The 14,916-nt window shown below is 35.2% G+C and overlaps 2 protein-coding genes across 2 annotated transcripts; both read right to left on the minus strand.

Annotated features, from left to right (window-relative positions):
• Positions 1 to 369: 369 nt before the first annotated feature.
• Positions 370 to 6,921, minus strand: LOC130719974 (amino acid permease 6-like). The gene is made up of 7 exons (XM_057570561.1): positions 6,837 to 6,921; positions 5,928 to 6,161; positions 2,260 to 2,353; positions 1,757 to 1,971; positions 1,357 to 1,502; positions 960 to 1,187; positions 370 to 783 (listed from the first exon to the last, which is right to left on the minus strand). The coding sequence occupies exons 1-7, from the start codon at positions 6,919 to 6,921 to the stop codon at positions 370 to 372; spliced, it is 1,416 nt and encodes a 471-aa protein (XP_057426544.1).
• Positions 6,922 to 9,688: 2,767 nt separating this feature from the next.
• LOC130716912 (tubulin alpha chain-like) lies at positions 9,689 to 13,225 on the minus strand. The gene is made up of 4 exons (XM_057566951.1): positions 12,886 to 13,225; positions 12,081 to 12,315; positions 11,597 to 11,967; positions 9,689 to 10,532 (listed from the first exon to the last, which is right to left on the minus strand). Exons 1-4 carry the CDS (start codon positions 12,976 to 12,978, stop codon positions 9,879 to 9,881), a joined length of 1,353 nt encoding a protein of 450 aa, XP_057422934.1. The 5' UTR covers positions 12,979 to 13,225; the 3' UTR covers positions 9,689 to 9,878.
• Between the last annotated feature and the right edge of the window lie 1,691 nt (positions 13,226 to 14,916).

The following is a 14,916-nucleotide window of genomic DNA, read 5'->3' on the forward strand; positions in this document are numbered from 1 at the left end:
AGAAATATCAACCATGTATTGTTCGCCAGAATTATCAACCATGTATTGTTCGCCCGCGAACCACACATTCAAATGACAGAATTAATTCATTGTGGGTTCAAAAGGTGTAATTCACACTACTCGATTGCAAATTAAAATTTTCTAAGGGATATTTCATCTTATAAGACATATATAATATGATCATTTCATGCCAAAGTAAAATTTAACATAATTTTCAACACCTTTTATTGAACTTTTATTTAGTACATCATATAATATATATAGTTGTCATTGGTTCTGTCGCTGTTCGACTACTATTGAACCAATGAACTTTAACCAGTCTAGTTTTTATAACATTGATCCAAACATAGAGTCATCAAGAAGCATATGCTAGAAGGGCTTATAGGTCTTAAGGTCAGTGATGATTCCCTCTACAGATCCAGCGATAGCAACAAGAGTCACAATCAAGCAAAACCCACTAAGCAGCTTCAATGCAAACCACACCAGAGAAAACCTGGGTACTTTAGCCTGTTTCATGTACATCTCTACTGGAAAGTACACAGTCAAGGGCCAGAATGAAAAAGCTCCAATTAAACCAACAATGCTGTTGAAGAAGGGTAGTAATATAGCCATCACTGTGGAGAATGTCACAAACGCTGTCCTCCATACCAACCTGAACATGTTCATTCTGAATGTGCCAACCAATGGAAGGTTCACATAGTATTCTTTTGCTATGAAGTTGCTATGTGGCCAACGCGCCCTACCCCAATTCTCCACTAGCACAAAAACGGGTTGAACAAACACCTGCACACATAGGAAAAACAAATTTGTTCACAAATTGTGTCTCGAATTTCTGCAATTTCATGGGTGGAACAGAAAATAAGACACTATTTGGATGCAACAAAATTTTAGTCCTTATGTTATTTACTCCCCACACATAATGTTTCATGTGACAATTTTGTTCAAAAAGTATTAATTACCTGGTAGGCTCCGACCAGATGAACAACGATGAAAACATTAGCAATGTCAATGAGCCAATATGGTTCGTAGAAACCAAACCCTGTTAAGAAGTTTCCTGGTGCTTTGTTCCCAAATGCTGCATATCCTAAGAAGCCACTTAGCATATAAAACATTGAGGTGGTTGTAACTCCAGCGATGTTTGCTTTCTTCATGGCTTTATTTTCTGGTGGGCTTGATTTTAATGTGTCCTGTTGAAAGAAACAATTCAAAATTATAAATAAGCTAAAAAATATGGTAATTCAAGTTGCAAGAAGATTAAGTTCATATCACCAAGAAAAATCTTCCATGGTATCATCATGTGTTATCTCACAATTAAATTAAACAATTTTGCATCTATTTTTGCTTAAGATGACTTGCCTGTATCTCAACAAAGACTACACTGAAGGCATATGCAAAAGCTATGTTTCCAACTGCTTGGAAGGTATTCCAAAGCTTCTGAGTGCCTGTCACATCCACTCCAATGATGGTCCCCGTAAGGGTTGTCTTGTCATGGATTCCTCCTTCTATGGTTAATAACAACACAAAATATTCAAGTTTAGCAAACGAATCATCTTAGAATTCGGGTCAGGATTGTTATACCATTTATAAATACTCATTTGAGCATATTTCTAGTTAATGTGAGACTTCTCAACACTTTTATCAGAAAACCAATGCATAACTAAGTGAATAATTCGGTTGTTAAAGTTCCAATTGAATTGCATCCTTGCAAGACATTTGAAGATATTAAATTTATGTTGAACTAACTGCAATCACTAACCTGCTATTTTGGCTATGGAGAGAGCAACGCCTATGGAAGCGTAACCAAAGGACATAATGGCAGCTAGAATGGAGAGCCATGAAAGTTCATGAAAGTCTGGGATTTGGCTTAATAAAATCTCTATGATCCCAAATATGACCATAAATGGGTAATTTTGTGTGACACAATCTGCTTTATGACCATACTTATGAAAGCAATTGGATTTTTTGACGGCCCTGGTTTAGAAACAAGAAAAAATATATAAGAAACATGTGCTAGGATTATAGTAATACAATATGAATGCAAACTGATATTATAAATTTATAATGTATGTTCAGTTAGGAGGACTATAATATAAAATCACTCACATGTTTTCACTCAAAAGCATGTTAGAAGTATAATAAACAAGCATATTATATTTCTAACACATTCATGGCTTTGAGTACAATGAAAATACATAATTTCCATTATCAGGGCTTTATAAATCAGATAAAGATTCATAGGGAGATTTATTAGGTTCTTACACCATGCTAATGGATCCAGTGACAGTGTATCCAATGCTTATTCCTATGAGATTTCCATACTGAGCAAGTCCACAAAACCTGTACTGAACTCCACCTGGAGAGAAAGATTACAATACAACAATCAGCTTCAAATGAAAAGAATCTCTGTTTTGTTCTGCAATAGCAAAATTTACTTTAGTGAGTGTATCTGAGTGAATTGGTTTATATTTGGAAACATCTATTATAAAATTCATGTTTTTCCATGAAGGATCCTTCAACTTATGTTTTTAAAGTTGGACCGGTTGAATTGGAAAATGCACTCGTTCAATGTTCGTTTGCTGAACCGTAGTCAAACCAATGATAATTAAATATATCGTCTTAACATAATACAATATATTAAATGACAAATAAACACAAAATGAGGAATCAAGTCTAGGCAAATCTTGAAATGACATAAATGATCATACCTAAAAAGGAAATAATACAAAAATAGTAATTCATGCTTGCAAGTCAATTCTTTAAGTTTACGAATAATATCGCTCTCATCACCATTAGTCGCAAGGATCATCGTTCAATGTGCCTAGCATACTCCCTTTCATGAACTTCTTTCATCATTTGATCAGTCTATTGTCTCGAGAGACACCGAGACACCCGAGTAAAAGGATGAAGAAACATTTTTTGTATAAGTTCTTCACTCCTATCGCATAATAGGAAGCTTTTCTTTTGATATTATTTGCTTGTGAGTCTTCAATCAACAACTTTGGTATAGGATTGAATATTTGTTGCTAATTAGCCAAGTTTGCAATCAGATCCCTGATTAAATCTTCTGACAAGCCTCCTAAATGTTCATCCACGCTCGACCTAGTCCTTCTTCGTTCCTTGTTTGAATTTTGGTTTTCCATCTTACTCCATCTAACCTTTTTGCGTAAACATTTATCAAGAATAACTTCATAATAATTTTACTGGATCCCACGACGAACGCTAGATGTTCACATAAACTCCCTAAGACCTAACTTCAACCATCGTGACTGACATGTTATCAGTCTTGAAAGTTATTGAATGTAATGATAATCTTCATCTATTTTGATGTACATTTTATCGACATTTCCATTAATAGTGGAGATTGACAAGGTGGTACATTAATTGTGTCATCTTATCTTTGGCATAAATGCAAGGAGGATGTACAACTTCAAAGCAAAGCAACTTCATCCTTGATGATGGCCTACGGTGGTGGTGAATTTGTTCATCCTGACAGTGCGAAACCAATTTCCATAAATGGGGAGGGAGTTGACTGAACATCTCATTCATTGGCAGGAATTTCACTCCCGTAATCGCAGTCTGAGGGCAAGCTGATGTCCCGATATGGCAACAATGTTTGATTGAACGCTACATAAATCTTTAACAAGGCTAGAAGGAAATTCGATAACAATTGGAGCAACTGTCGCAATTCTCCCAGCAACTATCCATCTGACAGTGTTTTGATTTGTTTTCAATTACCATCATATGAGAACATGACATATGTCAGACTCAATCAAGCATGTCCAAATAGGATACAATTTTTCTGATCAATCAACCGTTGACTGGTTAAATCATCCAGAATCGATCTCTGCAGACATTGAAATAATTCTTGATGTTATTCTATCAAAAATAATTGTGTTCATCAAAGGTTAAAACTTGGACGTAATGTGAACGTCAACCACTATACAACTGACGACAACTAGAGTCGGTAACTGGGTTACGTTTTCTATGATGAGGAAATTCATTTTAACCATTCGATATAATGATAATTAATTGAATGGTTATGATTGAAATTAGGCAATTGGTGTAAAACACTTTTATCCTTAATGACCTTTAAAAAATAAAGAGAAATATTAACACCACTTTCATTTTCTCCTCAACCAAACAACCTCCATTCACCGTCGTGTCGTGTTGCAGTCTTCTTCTTCATCAAACACTTTTCAATTGTTCCAATTAACAATGATTTAAGCATTAACAATAAGTTAATGTGGATGATCTAAGGCTTTCCTATGACATCTTTATGCAATCATCCTACAATAAGACACCATTGCTTCTCCATAGAGTCGAATTCCACAATGACTTGTGATTGTCAGACACCATTGCTTCTCCATAGCTGACTACCACGGTAGATCCTCCATTGCTTCTTCTGAGACTCCCTTGCGTAAGATCCCTCATATACATCATCGCAGTGCTGATGGTAGGTTTGGTGTCATCAAAAGCTGTATCTCTTCCCATACTTTATTTCTCCTCTGCCTCCATTTCTCCTGCTCCGCACACTTCTTTACTTCCATTTTCTGCTTTGTCCCACATCTTCTTGGAAACTGGCGCACCTTCGTCGCACTACCAAGTCAAGAGCTTCACCATCGGAACACTACTTTTTTTCTTTGCTAGAATTCCAGTGTGTCTTTGAAGTCAAGAAAAGAAAGCAGGCTCTCACCCTTGGAGATGGTGGGAGGTTTGGACTGCAATGAGGGAGAAAAAATGGCCTCTCGCCACTGGGAATAATGGAGACCTCACTCTACTAGAGTCCTTGAATTGAGAGGATGGATGAAAAATTAAGGTTAGGGATGAATAATAAAGCGTATTTTGGTAATTTATTTTTAAACATCGACCAATCAAGTTGTTCATTATTATTGTATTGTATATTTAAGGGTTCTGTTTAAGTTTTGGTGGTGAAGAATCTAACTCATTTATCTACCCTATCCATCGCCCGTAACTGTTTTAGTATTAAATGTACAACTTCTATTTAAATGCCACTTGTTTTTGTAAATATAAACAGTTTTCATAACCGGATCGACCTCTCCTACCGATTCAACATGAATCGGAGTTATAGCCAATCCAATCAAGCCTATGAAACTGCCGAACTAAAAGTCGGCCTTTAAAATGTTAAATTGACGAATCATTACTTGAGTAGTTGAACCAAAAAAATTGTCGGGTTTAACTGATCCTATGAACTTTTAAAGAAAAAATAAAATTTTAAATGTGTAGTTGATATAATATACACATATCTATCAAATATAATAAAGGTAAAAAAATAATTTTACCAATATTATATATATATATATTATATAATATAGTAAATATGATATGATATTATAGTACAATATAATATATTATTTTATTATACCTAAAATAACAAATAAAATTATATAATATAAAATATTCATATTTGTTATACTATTAAAGTTGAATCATGTTGTCACTAAGTTTCCACAAACATTAAATGGAGAAACACAAAATTGGGAGAAAAACGTGCAAGAAACATTTCCCTTCCCAAGGTGAGAAAACACATTGAAAATAAGTAATTGTTTGAATTTCAATTTGTTATGCTCTAACCAACTTTTTACTGTTCCAAAACAAAAAAAGTAGTAGAAGCAAAAAATCACATTCATTGAGTTGGAAATACTTTCAACTTAAAGACAACTCAAATACTAATACACAATAGTTATATTGGTTTTTCAGTATTTCAGAATCAATCCTAAAACTTATAAGTGATTCGGAGAAGTTTCTTCTTAAAAATAATGCTTACTTAAAAATAAACTGCAGATAGACTTCTAAACATACACAAAATTCTAATACACATGCATAATAATTTAGATATAAAAACATGAATTAACAAAACAAAGCCTAACTAATATTTCAAGCAATAAGTCAATATTTGTAATAATTACCTAGTATATTTTTCACCATCTCCATGTATGTGCAGTTTCGCATTCCAGTCACAGGATTAGGGTACCTGTAGCAATCAGTGAGCAGAAAAGAGGTAAAGAGTGTGATGAGGGAGAAAGTTACTAGGCTGATAGTCCCTGCAACCCATCCCAACTGAGCCATGGCCCATGCCAATGAAAGCACACCAGAGCCAATCACAGCCGTCACTATGTGTGATGTAGCAGTTATCCATGTTCCTGAAAAGAAAAAATATTACCCACTCAATTCCACCTATACTATAGAAAGATGTACCAACGTGAATTTAGTTTCAAAGAAAAAAAACGTGAATTTGGATCCTCTTTCACAAATATCGTCTATAGCTCCTCCATGCACAATTATAATCTATGATTTTTTCAATTCATGGCTAAAATCAGTCTAAACAACAAATAGATAATTAAATTAAAAAAAATTGATTAGTTTTTTTATGCTGATGCTCTGATGGAGTAGAGGGTCTAATTTCACATAATAAAGAGAAATGTCAAATATGATAAGTGATATAAAAAAAATGAAAACTGAATGTAAATGAATTGAACATTCCCTAGAGATGAATCTTTTGTTATTTGAGGAGGTAAAGCTTGCCGGCTCTTCTGCTGCTTGATTGGAATCAAAATACGACAATAAATAAATAAAAAATCGAACATCCCATACAAAACATGAGAAACTAAGTGTTCATTGACTTGATTTGAATAGTTTAGAGTACGATGCATATAGATGATCCCCTACTGCAGGGTGTGCAGTTCATGATCTGGCCATTAAAAACTATTTAACAATTTTATGTATTAACATTTTACTTATTATATGTTAAGATGGTTAAGATCTCTTCATTTGTGACATGCAACTCCAGAAGATTGTGATCCGATGCATATATATACCTGTCCGTTTCACGCGACCATCATCATCAAATTTCCCATCAACTTCTGGTGCAGCAGCAATGGAGATGCTACTCTGCAATGCCATGCCTCTCTGATCTCTCTCTTTCTTTCTCTCTCTCTCTATACCAACTGATTTGGATAGAACCTTAGCTAGAGAGTCCTTTATGAAATATATAGTTAGTCGTGTGCCACCCTCACCGACTCGTTTATTTAATTTGGTTATATTGTATTCATGAAAAGAAAAACTTTTAAATTGACTTTTATTTGTAGAAAATTATCTTTTTATACTTATTAATTATTAGGCATAGATTTAAAAAGCTATTTTTTTGTTATTGGGAGGGGTCTAAAAGCTAATTACTTCAAATAAATAATTAGTGTTAATATTTCATAAATTATGTCCTTACAAAAAAAAAATTAGAATCAAAACATAATAGATGTTATCTTGGAAATTTAAATGATAGGTAAATAAATACAATATTTCTAAAACTATATACAATATTTAAATAAATTTAATGAGACTTTATCCTTTTCAATATATCAATAATATACTTATATGTCAAATATTAAATCTACAATTATTTTATATTCATATTAGAGAAATGCACTTAAGAAAATTATAACGATAATATTAATTAATTCATTTTTATTTAATTTGAAATTTTTAAGTATTTAGTCACCATTTATATTATTGACCACTTAAATTTTCATGGATATACTAATTATGAATGAAAAATAGAATTATTATTATTTTCATCCGCCCCCCCCCCCCCAACTAATTAATTATGAATGAAAAAACAATAGAATTTTTTTTTTTGTTACAGGAGGAAATAAACAATAGAATTATTTAAAATTACTTAAATTTATAAAAGTAATTATAAGTATATATTGCATAGTTTTAACAATTTAATATATAAAATATTTAAAACAATGTTAATTTTTAATCAAAGACTTAAAAAACTATGTGGACATATGGGTCGGGAAAGGGAAGGTTCAGAGATCAATCCCTGTAGGGTGTAATTTACCTTTCCAATGTAAAAAATATATATAATTTACTCGCAATATATATTAATAATGTAAATATTATTACTTATTGTTTGATTTGAAAACTTTAAATGCAATTAATGATTTTGATATTTTAAGTCAATTAATTATAAAATTTAAAGTATTTATATACAATTTTAAATTTCTTTTATATATCTATTTAAATATTTGAATATTACTTAAATTTAGTTTAGAAAGTATTAATGTTAGTATTGATTAATTAATATTTTAGTCAAAAAGTCTTAAATACAATTAGTTAATGATACTTATTATTATCATTCCTATTAATTATCAAGCAATACTACTAATTAATATATAATAATTAACCAACGGTTGATTCAAGTGCTTAATTCCTCAAGTAATGTATCAGATTCGAGTTTTATGTAAAAAACCAAAAATTTGTTGGGAGAGTAAGCCTTACAAAGAGGTAAATGTTTCTATCTCAAATAGGATTGTTTCGCCTTCTAGTGGTGGATACATGTAGTCAAACCAAAAACTAATTAATTATTTTTTACATATAATATAATTGTCAAATTTACTTGAAAACTATTAATACCAATATTAATAAATTACTTATTAGGATTTTTTCTAAATAATGTAATTAAAAAATAGTTTATCCGGTGTTGTTCGTGTCACAATGACAAATAAAGTGTAAATATTTTTAAATGATGTTGGTTGGTTAAGTGTAACTTTCGGGTTAAAAGATTAAAAAGTTGGAGAAGCAATTAGTGTACATGCTCATACGAGCATTAGCGATTACACTACCCTTTAAGCGCAAGATAAGTACTTAATGTGTGTCGACGATATATGGAGCAATAATGACGTTAATTCTTCGGGTCTAACTTTATCGGTGTCAACACAGCAGCTACTGTGCGTGGTAATCTGGAGCAAGCAATAAAGTCGTGCATTAATGATGCTGACCCTTAAGGCCCCACTTCGTCAAACACACGCACCCTTTTTTGCTCGCAACCGAACACATATCTAGAACTCTTTCATTTTTTCACATCATTTAAAATAAAATGTTTAATTATAATTTTGGTCCCCCTAATATAATGATTTGGTATTTTGGTCCCCTTAAAACTTTACTCTCAATTTTTAGTCCTCCAATTATTTTAATTAATCAATTTTATTTTGGTTAGGCAGTTAACTTTTCATCCAGTTAACCATGTATGCTAACTGGTGAATGACATGGATATTCAACCACCGAGCTCCAACACCTCCAGCTACCATATGCTCACAATGAATCCAAAATTTCCTACTCTTGAATCCATTTTCACTACCAAACCATGCGGCAAAATTGATGCCAATGACGACATCTATACCTACCAAAGATGAAGGAGACGTGCACCACTTACAAGACTGTAACTTGTGGTTGTAAGGGTAGGGCATGTTGTGCACAACCTTTGTTTTGCATTTATTTCCTTCCTCTCTCTTGTAATAGCTTTCTCTACCTTCATCAAAAAGTAGTTCAATTCCTTATGCTTTATTTTTCTCGCGGAAATTAATTTCAGAGGAAATGGAAATCCAAAACCCGTGAACTCATTTATCTATCAATGCAACACATAACACTTACTATCGTTGTGAATGTGATATATTAAGTCAATAGTGAAAGTTTAGATTAGAGGAAGTTAAGAAAAGAATGAAATTTAAAAGATGACATATCACTTTAAGTATGACCTTCAACAATTTGATCTTATTTTGAGTTTGATCTTATTTTAAAGTAGACAACTGCTCTAAGTATGACCTTCAACAATTACCTGCTGGTGGGATTCACAAACGAGGAATCAAACACCCAATTGCCGGTTCAACAATAATATGAAAACAGCATATCACTTTGAATAATAGAGCTTTAGGTAGTTAAACATACTGAAACACGTCACACTAATGTGTGTTTAGTTAAGAAACAACGAGACATAAACGATGCACAAAGGATCACAAAGGCAGAAGGCCCTGTGAACCACGTCTACAAGCACACAGCGCCACAGGAATATGAAATAGATTCTAGTAGTCCTCAATATCGTCATCCCCACCCTCACCGGACTCAGCACCCACTTCTTCATAATCCTTTTCAAGAGCAGCAAGATCTTCACGAGCTTCAGAAAATTCACCTTCTTCCATACCCTCACCCACGTACCAGTGGACAAAGGCACGCTTGGAATACATGAGATCAAACTTTACATCAATACGACTGAACACCTCGGCAACACTGGTGGAGTTTGAAATCATGCAAACTGCCCTCTGCACCTTTGCAAGGTCACCACCCGGAACAACAGTGGGTGGCTGATAGTTGATACCGCATTTGAAACCAGTAGGGCACCAATCTACAAACTGAATGGTTCTCTTGGTTTTGATGGAGCCAACAGCAGCATTCACATCTTTGGGCACAACATCACCACGGTACATCAGACAACACGCCATGTACTTTCCGTGGCGAGGGTCACACTTGGCCATCATGGATGATGGCTCAAATGCACTGTTGGTGATTTCCGCCACCGAAAGCTGCTCATGGTAAGCCTTCTCAGCAGAGATTACTGGAGCATACGAGGAAAGCATAAAATGGATCCTGGGATAAGGAACCAAATTGGTCTGGAATTCAGTGACATCCACATTGAGGGCACCATCAAATCTCAGAGAAGCAGTCAAGGAAGAGATCACCTGAACCCCAAACAAAACAAACCACCAAACAAAGATCAATAAGCAAATCAGAGTGGTACTAAGTCTAAAACTATGTAAGAGTTCATTTGACTTCATAATATATAGCACAAACAATTAGGTAAGTGTTTGACTTAGAGCATTTTGGTTTCACAATTCAAAAGTGATTCTATAATTTTTCACCACATAATCGAATGTGCGATGAGTTTATTTAGGACATTTTTTTAACTTTTTTTCATAAGCTTATGATAAGTATAGTTAGTAGCTTTTAATAAGCCCCCTGAAGGCACGTAACTATTATAGGAGTGTTTACATGGTCATCAGTCCAAACCGACATTCCAAAGACATAATCAATCCCCACTAGTATTGAAGGTACGTAACTATGATAAGAGTGTTTACATGGTCATCGGTAAAAACCGACATTACAAGATACAATAAATTTAAACTTAGTTACCGGTCTTAAGGTAACTCTGAAATTAATTTTTTAGTCCATTTTTCTTAAAGTTCAATAAGCATTGAAACTAGAACTTGTGATCCAACATTGGCAAAAGTACAAGTATCAATTTCAAGATGTACAACATCAAAGTCAGAAACTTAGATGCATAAAAGACTGAATTTAGCTATATTCAATGACTTACGACAAGTACAAGACTCGTCGCAGAACATTTTCGTCTGAGCTAAAGATGTTCTACAACCGGTCTTATATTTGTTGAAAGTCATTCAATGTATCCAACTTCAATTTACTATCCATCAAAACTTCTGATTTTGATATTGGATATTTGATATATCAAGCTATTCACGTCAACGCTTCTATTTCAGTTAAATACCCTCAGTAGTGAGGAAGTTGGATCAATAAATAGGTTCGCCCTTGCAACAAGTGCTTCAATTAGCTACTATGAAGTTGGATCATGCCTTGTAAATGTTAACTACTATATTCACTTCATGAACTAATGTCAATGAACTTATTAAATAAGCTTTTGAATAAGTACTTACTTGATAAGTGTTTAATAACACAAGGTCTTAATTAAACTATCCACCCAAAAACACGCAGAGTTGATGGAACATACCTGAGAAATGAGACGGTTGAGGTTGGTGTAGGTGGGACGCTCAATGTCAAGGGAGCGCCTACAAATGTCATAAATGGCTTCATTGTCCAGAAGAACAGCAACATCAGTGTGCTCCAAGAGGGAGTGGGTAGAGAGGACACTGTTGTATGGCTCCACAACGGAGGTGGACACCTGAGGAGAGGGATACACAGTGAACCCGAGCTTCGATTTCTTGCCATAATCAACAGAGAGACGCTCCAACAGAAGGGAACCAAGCCCAGAACCAGTTCCTCCACCAACAGCATTGAAGACCAAGAACCCTTGCAGACCAGTGCAGTTGTCAGCCAGCTTTCTGATGCGGTCCAAACACAGATCAACGATCTCTTTCCCAACTGAAAGAGTCACAGACAACAAACAACACAACATCAGATCAGATATTCAGAACACACAGATCCAGTCACAAAATCACGTAAAATGCACACGAGATCGAGATTTTGAGACTCACTGGTATAATGACCACGGGCAAAGTTGTTGGCAGCATCTTCTTTCCCACTGATCAGCTGCTCCGGGTGGAAGAGCTGGCGGTAAGTTCCAGTCCTCACCTCATCAATCACGGTGGGCTCAAGATCCACAAAGACAGCACGAGGGACATGCTTTCCAGCACCAGTCTCGCTGAAGAAAGTGTTGAATGCATCATCACCACCGCCTACAGTCTTGTCACTTGGCATTTGGCCATCAGGCTGCGTAGAATTTCAATTTTCAGCGTCAGATCGATGAAAAAACAAAATGCACCAAGCGGCAAGCAGAAAGCATTTCCGAAACAACTCTTACATAATTTCCATGTAAAATATCAATACTATTTTGGTATCAAGATTAAGAACACCAGATTATTATCCAATTCTACATAACCATTGGCAGCGTAATCAAAACAAATGGATCTAATCAACGAGATTCATAACCTTCTCCTATAGATACGAAAATAGAAAGCAAAACCACATTCACAGTCGAGATCAACGTGCATACTCATCAGAGCATGTTACAAATATCACAGATCTATAATCTACGAATGAAATAACTCTCCAATAGTGCAAATTTCACAGATCTAACAAGATAAACAGAAACAGGCAAATTTCAAACGCAATGCAGTTAAATTGTTACACAAACATTTCAATTCTCTTAGATCTGACAAATCTAAACACGTTTTCAACAAGAGATCATCACGGAAGAAACTCACAATTGACAACACAGATCTGGATCAAAATGAGAAAAACAACGCAGCGAAACGAAATCATCAGATTGAGAAGACTTACCCCGATTCCATGCTCAAGACAGTAGAGCTCCCAACAGGCATTTCCGACTTGAATACCGGCCTGACCAATGTGAACTGAGATGCACTCCCTCATCTTCGTCGCAGATTCAAAGCGCGAACGTGAACTCTTCGGATGAACGATTCGATAACGATTGAGGAACTAGAACGAAGACGTTTATGAAGACGTCTTCTTCTAAATTCGTTTGTGTGAGTTGGATTTGCAACTTCTGAGTTTTATTTATAGAGATGATGCTTGATTGATGAGTTGGCTTTGTTTTTAACCATGGTTAGTTTATGGCGCGCGGTTTTGATTCTCTACGCCTACGGTTATCAACAACAACACACTGCAGGAAATTTGAACCATTATGAATATTTTATCAACTACAACAAAAACCCACCGTTGGATGAGAATTGACACATCATCATGCAGCTATTTAACAAGTGTAGAATGTAGAGGTTACGATGAGTTGTATGAAACCCAATTTGGGAACCATGGTTACATTAATAGTATTTCCTATATTTTTCATATTTATATTTTACTTTTTAGCCGCCCAAGGCCTGGATGAATTGAAACGTGTCGTTCGCTAATTGTGAATGAATATATGAAAGGAAAAAAATTTAAAGTAACACACTTTAAAGTGTGAGAAAAACAAATTTAATGGCGTTTTCATATTTTATATATGTAAGGGAGGTAGAACTAGATGAGAGAGGATGTTAATAACAATTATTAAATAATTATGAAGAGAGTTCAACGCGGTATCGTCATATAAATTTTTGACATGACATGGTTCTAATTTGTCGAGTAGGTGTAAAAGGATGAGTGGTTCGCCCTGCTTTCAACTTGCTAAAGAACTAGGGGGTGCGGGTCTAAAATATGAGCCCACTCTGATTATTGATAGATTAGTCGATTGATCGTACTGCAGCTTAAAGATGTGGAATAAAAGTTGAAAAAAAATATTATAGTGACATTGATGAATTTAGATATAAAAATAGTTTACCACTAATTAAGAAAGATGACTTCAAAGAGATGATGGTGGTGCGGATATTTATGCTTTGTTTGGTAGAGAAGATAGAGATATAGAAGAGAGTAGAGAAGATAGAATTTGAGTAGATAGAAATAGATGAGAAATAGAGTAGATTTATTAGATTGTTTGGTATGATAAAAAGAGAGAAGAGACAAAAGAGAGAGAATGATGTGTAAAGTTAAACTTATAGTAAGAAAAAAAAATTATTCCATCAGTGAGTTTTGTGGGGTGGGGTGGGGGGTTCACTTACTGGCGGTTTCTAGTAAAGCACAACAGTGGGAAAAAAATATAAAATCACATGCTAGCCAATCTCTTTACAAATTGGGGAGACTGCAACCACCTCTCCAGCTCCCCCTCCCTCTCGCGGGGGGGGGGTTCACTTACTGGCGATTTCTAGTAAAGCACAATAGTGGGGAAAAAAATATAAAATCACATGCTAGTCAATCTTTTCACAAATTGGGGAGACTGCAAAAAGTGGTGAACCCCACCTCTCCAACTCCCCCTTCCTCTCGCGGGGGGGGGGGTCACTTACGGGCAGTTTCTAGTATATAGTGGGAAAAAAATATTAAATCACATGCTAGCCAATCTCTTCACAAATTGGGGAGACTGCAAAAAGTGGTGAACCCCACCTCTCCAGCTCCCCCCTCCCCCCCCCCCTTCTCGGGAGGGGGGGTTCACTTACTGGCGGTTTCTAGTAAAGCACAACAGTGGGAAAAAAAAATATAAAATCACATGCTAGCCAATCTCTTCACAAATCAGGGAGACTGCAAAAAGTGGTGAACCCCACCTCTCCAGCTCCCCCTCCCTCTCTCTCTCTCACCAAACAAGGGTGACTCTCCCACCCTCCCTCTATCTCTCTCTCCCTCACCTCTCTCTACCCTAACTCACTCCTACCAAACACAATGTTAGGGAAAAATGAGTGAAGTGGCGGTGGGATTTGGTTTGAGAAGAGAGGGAGAGTATGGTTGGCGGCTAGGCTTAATGTTCAGTGAGAGAGAGATGAGATG

Source organism: Lotus japonicus, chromosome 5 (assembly GCF_012489685.1).
Source record: "Lotus japonicus ecotype B-129 chromosome 5, LjGifu_v1.2".
Taxonomy (NCBI): Eukaryota; Viridiplantae; Streptophyta; class Magnoliopsida; order Fabales; family Fabaceae; genus Lotus; species Lotus japonicus.

What these genes read in the sequence shown, in the direction of transcription:
- LOC130719974 (XM_057570561.1), bottom strand. Translation starts at nt 6,921, where the DNA reads ATGGCATTGCAGAGTAGCATCTCCATTGCTGCTGCACCAGAAGTTGAT. An exon ending in CTCCATAGCCAAAATAGCAG is followed by an intron (nt 1,503 to 1,756) that starts GTTAGTGATTGC and finishes TATTAACCATAG; the next exon opens with AAGGAGGAATCCATGACAAG. An exon ending in ATCTGGTCGGAGCCTACCAG is followed by an intron (nt 784 to 959) that starts GTAATTAATACT and finishes CTATGTGTGCAG; the next exon opens with GTGTTTGTTCAACCCGTTTT.
- LOC130716912 (XM_057566951.1), bottom strand. Translation starts at nt 12,978, where the DNA reads ATGAGGGAGTGCATCTCAGTTCACATTGGTCAGGCCGGTATTCAAGTC. An exon ending in TGCCCGTGGTCATTATACCA is followed by an intron (nt 11,968 to 12,080) that starts GTGAGTCTCAAA and finishes TGACTCTTTCAG; the next exon opens with TTGGGAAAGAGATCGTTGAT. An exon ending in TCAACCGTCTCATTTCTCAG is followed by an intron (nt 10,533 to 11,596) that starts GTATGTTCCATC and finishes TTTGGGGTTCAG; the next exon opens with GTGATCTCTTCCTTGACTGC.